Source organism: Nymphalis io, chromosome 8 (assembly GCF_905147045.1).
Source record: "Nymphalis io chromosome 8, ilAglIoxx1.1, whole genome shotgun sequence".
Taxonomy (NCBI): Eukaryota; Metazoa; Arthropoda; class Insecta; order Lepidoptera; family Nymphalidae; genus Nymphalis; species Nymphalis io.
The window spans coordinates 8,635,880-8,642,314 of NC_065895.1; the positions used below are offsets into that span (position 1 = coordinate 8,635,880).

General features: G+C 30.3%; 1 protein-coding gene across 1 annotated transcript; it reads right to left on the bottom strand.

Annotated features, from left to right (window-relative positions):
- Positions 1 to 54: 54 nt before the first annotated feature.
- On the bottom strand, positions 55 to 5,805 carry LOC126769969 (protein PTHB1). Its single transcript, XM_050489039.1, has 11 exons — positions 5,549 to 5,805; positions 5,388 to 5,476; positions 3,623 to 3,884; positions 3,430 to 3,547; positions 3,104 to 3,245; positions 2,511 to 2,825; positions 1,955 to 2,434; positions 1,486 to 1,796; positions 702 to 877; positions 365 to 494; positions 55 to 297 (listed from the first exon to the last, which is right to left on the bottom strand). Exons 1-11 carry the CDS (start codon positions 5,803 to 5,805, stop codon positions 55 to 57), a joined length of 2,523 nt encoding a protein of 840 aa, XP_050344996.1.
- Between the last annotated feature and the right edge of the window lie 630 nt (positions 5,806 to 6,435).

Genomic DNA, 6,435 nt, shown 5'->3' on the forward strand with positions numbered 1-6,435 from the left:
CTTAAGTTTATTATGAGCTTATGTAAATTCCTACTGCCTTATAATAAATGATAATTATATAACTTCAACAAATTCCTCTGTGCGTATTACATTATTCTTTATCTCGCTAGTGTCTTGACAATCGATTAGAAGTTTTTCAAATATTATACGTATTTGCTTTAAAAACTTTTTCAAGTTAGTTTGGGATAGTATATCTTGATCGGTGACGGGTGCAAGCTTCTCTTTATCCTTCTCTGATTTTTTAAATACTTTATTAAGAATGTATGATAGACCCTGGGCGACGTGTTCTTCCCATTCCTAAAGAAAAATCACATTATGCTACCTCAATAATTTGTTAATAATAATGAAATTTGAAGATACTTACTTGAAATTGATCGTTAAGAGTATTTAAAGACAACATCTCCTCAACGAGTTTCACTTTGAAATCGTCATTTAATTTTTCTTTGAGTATATAAATAATAATGCTTCCAATTCTTCTTAAAATGTTGCCAGCGCTTAAAAGATACATGTAATTTCAAGTAAGAAGACTAGCAAATAGACCAACTTCAACTTTAGCCATAGACTATATATTATAGCACTGTGAGCAGTATGAACCACACCTTACACCGCCAATCACAGGATCTAAGATGTAATATCCTTGTGCCTAGTGTAATTTTACTAGCCCACTGACCCTTTAAACCTGAACATTATGTATAACATACCTAAATACATATCTTTTACTCTGCATTATTCCGTATGCGACTGTCTTAATGCGCTCGTGTGTATCATTCATTAAAAATTCTAAACCATCACAATTACCCGGGGGTAACGATCCGTATTGAACTAACAGCCTCTTCTGCACCAGAGTGAACTGTCTTTGAAGTACATTGAGATCATACTAAAAAAAATAGTTATAAAGTATAACATTATTAAAATTATTCGTCTCGGTACGCAAGTTTTTTTTTTTAAATTATAATTAATAATATATTTATGTTTTTATTTTATTTTATATATATTTATGTTTTTGGGTAAGAACGCGTGAATCTTAACCGATGAACGTGGGTTCAAACCCGGGCAAGCACCTCTGAATTTTCATGTGCTTAATTTCTGTTATAATTCATCTCGTACTTTTCGGTGAAGGAAAACATCGTGAGGAAACCTGCATGTGTCTAATTTCATCGAAATTCTGCCACATGTGTATTCCACCAACCCGCATTGGAGCAGCGTGGTGGAATAAGCTCCAAACCTTCTCCTCAAAAAGGGAGAGGAGGCCTTAGCCCAGCAGTGGGACATTAACAGGCTGTTACTATACTATTATGTTTTTGGTATTTAAATAAGAAAAATGCGTAAGGTTGCAATTTTGGCGTACTGTACTGACTCGTTTCCTATTACACTTTTTTGTTACTGACAAAATGCCAAGTTGACGCACTGTTTTTATTTATACGTTGTGTACTTACCTTAACTAAACTGCTACAATTACAATTTTGTACAATAAATCAAACTTACCTCCAAGCTCTTCGTTTTGATTCTTTCTTTAGCATGATTTTCGATGCTTTTTAAAAAGGTATGCAAAACAACCTTTATTAATTCTTCATCTAAATTAAAATGTATCTTAAAGTCGGTTACACCAGCTCTGGCGTAATGTTTTTTTAAATTGTTTACAAAATATTCAAATATTGGCGACATAATAGAAAGCTCATTCGTTTCTATTGCATACAAATCATCATCAGCTTTAACGGTAACTGTTTTGTTTGAAGTGCGATATTTGAATGTTAAATTATTTTTAATTGTACTTGCTAAATCTTCTTTTGTAAACTCTGAAAATAAAAGGATATTAATATTCATAATTAATTAATGTTATTATATACAAATAAGATTAGTTGAACTAGACGTAAAAGCTAACATTATTTTTGAGCCAAATTTAGACCAATTTTAATTAAAGAAATGTTCCTTAAAAATTATAATAAGTACTCACCAGTAAATATTTCAGACAAATCTAAACACGGTTGATTAGTTTTAAAACTTAATTTGAAGTTATTTTCCACGACGTTGTCAACGGGTACGCAGTAAAGCTTTAGTGGTAGCAATACTCGCTTTGACATAATTTTTATCTTCCCTTTAATGTCGACGGCACTAATTACAATATTTATACCGCAGTCGGATATATCTGCTTCATTCGATATATAAACCTGGGTCTCTATAATTTTTGTACCATTTACGTTTTCGAAACATAAAGCCGTGTCCGAACAAGCAATAGGAGGCACACAGTCATACGTTATTTGAATACTTTGTATGGAGCTTGGATTGACACAACTTAAGATTACAACCATTGAACATGTTTGTAAAGTCTCTATATTATTGGGCGGATAATTTGAAATAGGATCATCATTAGGTGTACCGATTTCGACTTTAATATTTACAATTTGGTCGCCTTCCTCGTTTTCGTCATCAAATTCTGAAAATTAAAATAAAAAAATCTATCAGGTTTAGTTTTCAAATGTTAACAATTTTAAAGGTTTTGTTATGGCCACCTTTTCTAGCATCCATGACTTTCTGCAATGAGTTTTCGACCGAGTCTAATTCATCTTGAATTTGATCAGGATCAACCATATCATTCATTGGTTTTCCATTTGCATTTAAATCCGGTTCAGTTCCCAAGAAACTAACATGTATTATACCTTTAGTTGACAGAGTTACAATACCGCCCGGTAAAGCGTTCAGATAGCAACGAGCTATTGATATTGGTCTATGGGTTAAATCGCATGACCATAAAAGTGATGTGCCTTCATAAATATATAGTTTTGAATCTTCAGAAGCTACCATAACCAGCAGTCGGGAATTTGGCTCTGGAAAATGTAAAGTAGTTGTAAAACTAAAATATATGTATGTATTTAGATCACACGCGTGGAAACAAGCTGCGTGTATGCAAGCAATGACTAATAATAACCTACAATGCATACAAGAAGAACGATAATAGTAATGACCATTACATGTTCATAAATAACAAATTACCTACCTACCGATTTTAAACGTAGGTACCTACTGTATAAATGTAGAATGTAAAGATAAAAGTAAAGAAATATTAATGTTTTAAAAGTTATTTAGTAGCAGATTTAACACGTACCATAGTACCATCCAATTAAATATGCATGAAAACAAATCGGCATATAATCAAATCGAATCATGAATTTCATTAGACCATTATCTTGAAAGCAATACAGATGTCTCTCACCAACTGCTACAATACTGGAAAAACTGTTACTCGTCTAAAACAGAAAATAAAATATGTATTAGCTTAAAAATTAAAAGATAACAGCATCGAATAACAAAACTCATGTAGGTATATAGATAGACAGTCCGTTTTCAATATTGTACGTTTTTATATCTCTATTTCGAAAGATTTAGCCGATTTTATTTTATTATTAATATACGCTATTTTGCTATGCTTACTCGTATAACTTGGATAGATATAATTTCTTCTCCTGCATTATAGATCCATTGGGGTATGTTTATGTTTTTCCTGTTTGGTCGAGTACTCAATTCGCTTAACTCGCCTAGTTGTTGATAACTAAAAGGCGATAAACATTAAACGTAAACATAAAAATACATTGAGATAGATAGAAGATATTTTATTCGCTTGTACCTATATATTTCCATAATCCAAGTCGACTTGCAAATTATAAATTGATCACTGTTTGGTATAAAATGTACCAGTCCCGGTATCAATATGTCGTTGAACACACACATAAATAAAAATGTGTCTTGATCAAAGAAACTTAATGTACCATCTAAAGCCTGAATGCATATCAGATCTCTTTTTGAATAGCCAAATGGACCACACGTCGTGCTAAAAGCTCGCCTTGTAAATAAATGACTTATTACGGGAGATAATACATTCTGCTCACCTAAAATTAAATCAATCTTAATTAATGTAAAGTAGGTAAGGTCAATTCGGGGAAGACCGTCGGGCGGGTAAGGCCGTACAGTAAGGAATACGACTAATTCTTAATAGCTACGTACATAGCAGCATGATGTACGAAAACGGTTTACTGTTCTAATATCTATAAATTTAGGCACATGTCGTTAGTTAAATACACAGAGAGAAAAAAGTTCATTTGTAATTTAGTTTGTCAGTTAACTTTCATCAAGACGATACCACATTGTTAAAAAAAATACGCTGTGTGTTTTTGTGTGATGTTATTCGGGTCTGTGCTGGTTGGTACATTAGTTTACAATTTTATAAAACAATTTCTTTATCTAATAATTATTTCAAAGTTGAATAAAACTCATATTTTAAGAAATTACTTCTAAGGATACAATTATAGCCTCTAAGTACATTATTGGTTAAGTCCGTCTAGTTGTTGGAGGCAAAAACCGGTATATGCCGATCTTCGCCGTATCCAGACTCTGTCGTAAACCGTTTCCGACTAAGCAAGGTTTTTATTATTAACTGATGGCCAAACCCTTTTGTACAATGAGTGCTTTTTTTTACTTTAGCTAAATGAATACCATCAGGTATTATCACCATTAGGTATTCAATTTATTTAAATTATCGAAATAAGGCCATGTGGTTTACTTGAAATAAATAACCTTTTTATTTTTGTTTGGTTTGTTACTATTAAATAAATACTATTATGAATAAAATTAAATTTCCATTGATGAATTAAAATGTAAATATAGTAAATATTATTTTCAAGTAATTAATTTAGTTAATCCACAATAGGAAAGTATAACAGAAAATCCAACAGACGAATACTACTTTTTTGTGAATTGTGATGAGAATTCGATACACTTTTAAATTAATACATTATCTTTTTAAATCAAAATATGAATGGTGTCTATTTTTTTTTTTTTTTTTTTTTATTTGTTTGATTATTTATTGTTGTGTTAATTACTTAAGAAATATTAAAAGCTGATCTCGTAAATAAACTTTTTATTTTTTGATTAATGAAAGTGTTTTTTACCTCTGAATGGATCGCCATTCACATCGGTGTGTCGGACTTATCCGACAAACGCTTCATTTTGAGGTAAAAGCCGCCAGGAACGATTTTTGAAAAATTTGACGGAACATTTTTAACAAATGCTTAAATACGCACACATAGATTGTGTATACATGTAAACTGTCTATTTATAATTTTTTTTTACATTATACGGTTTTATCTGACGTGTCATAAAAGTCAGTCAATTTAATTGTTATTTAAAACTTATGATTTTTGCATAAACAAATGATTTTTAAGTAATTTTGACTGTTTAATTTAATAGTCAACTAAATATTTAATCATCCTGTAGTAAAAATTGTCTGAAATGTCGTAAAGGTAGCCTATTATGAGCAATAAACTAAATTTTTATTAAAGTCCTTACATAATGCAAATAAAATTATTCATTAGTTATGAAATATTTATACATACCAACATCAATTTGACCTCTTGTTCGTTCTAACGTATATATAGCGTAACTTTTAGAATGTAATATCAATATTTGACGATCAGGAGAGTCTCTGCAAAAGATGTTTTATCAGAACTTGGTAATGGAAGAATAATTTTATTTATGTTAAGAAACAGAAATTTACGCTATAAATTTTCCTGTTTCGATTTGCAATACGACATCCTTTAGTTGTGACTCTAAAATTGAATGGGAGTCATCGTTTTCGGAATTTGGCTTATAAATTTTCATTAAGGAACCTTGGCCAACAATTAAACAGTCGCTATCGCTGTGTGAGTTAAATCTGTCGACTTTAATGCATTTGCCATTTTGAGTACCCTCATCGCAAACCTCACTTAGGGATTTTTCGTTAGACCACCATTGTTTTACTTTAAAAAGGGACATTTTGTTAAAATATTTTCATTTAAAGCTATTTTTAGAAGCAAGTTGTTCATAAGCAACTTATGTTGTTGTTTTTCTATATACCATGGTAACGCTTACGACGACGCAATGAGGAAATATTGATAAAGTTATATATTAATACTATAAAACTCAAATATACTGAATAAAAATGTCATGAAAAAGGTATGATTCAAATAATTTCAATATCTTTTCATAATGTTCCTGAATATTATAAATTTAAATTTCTATTTATATCATGTCATCATTTTCTGCACATAAGCATATTATTTATAAGATTGTCAGTTCAGTTAAAATTCTATAAAATCATTTTTTATCGTATTTACTAAAAATACCCGTTGCATTCGGAAAATAATTCTTAGTATAAGAAAAAGCCAAATGCTTCAAGCAGTTAAGCTTCAATAAACCATAAATAACATGTGTAAACTATAAATATTGACATGGTTATTAATTTCTCACACCAATGAGTATCTTATTGTAATCTATAATGTAATGTAAAAATATATAACATAGTTTCTATACATTATAGTATGATTCTAAAACTTTAAACATTGGTATATTACGTTATTATGGTTTAAAAAATAATTAAGCAAAATTGTGGCGTGACCAAAGAGA

Bases quoted from the DNA above. Each gene is read 5' to 3' on its own strand.
- LOC126769969 (XM_050489039.1), bottom strand. From the start codon at position 5,805: ATGTCCCTTTTTAAAGTAAAACAATGGTGGTCTAACGAAAAATCCCTA. The intron at 2,435-2,510 runs GTGGCCATAACA...TTTAATTTTCAG, and splicing joins AGTCATGGATGCTAGAAAAG to AATTTGATGACGAAAACGAG. The intron at 878-1,485 runs GTAAGTTTGATT...TATTTTTTTTAG, and splicing joins TCAAAACGAAGAGCTTGGAG to TATGATCTCAATGTACTTCA.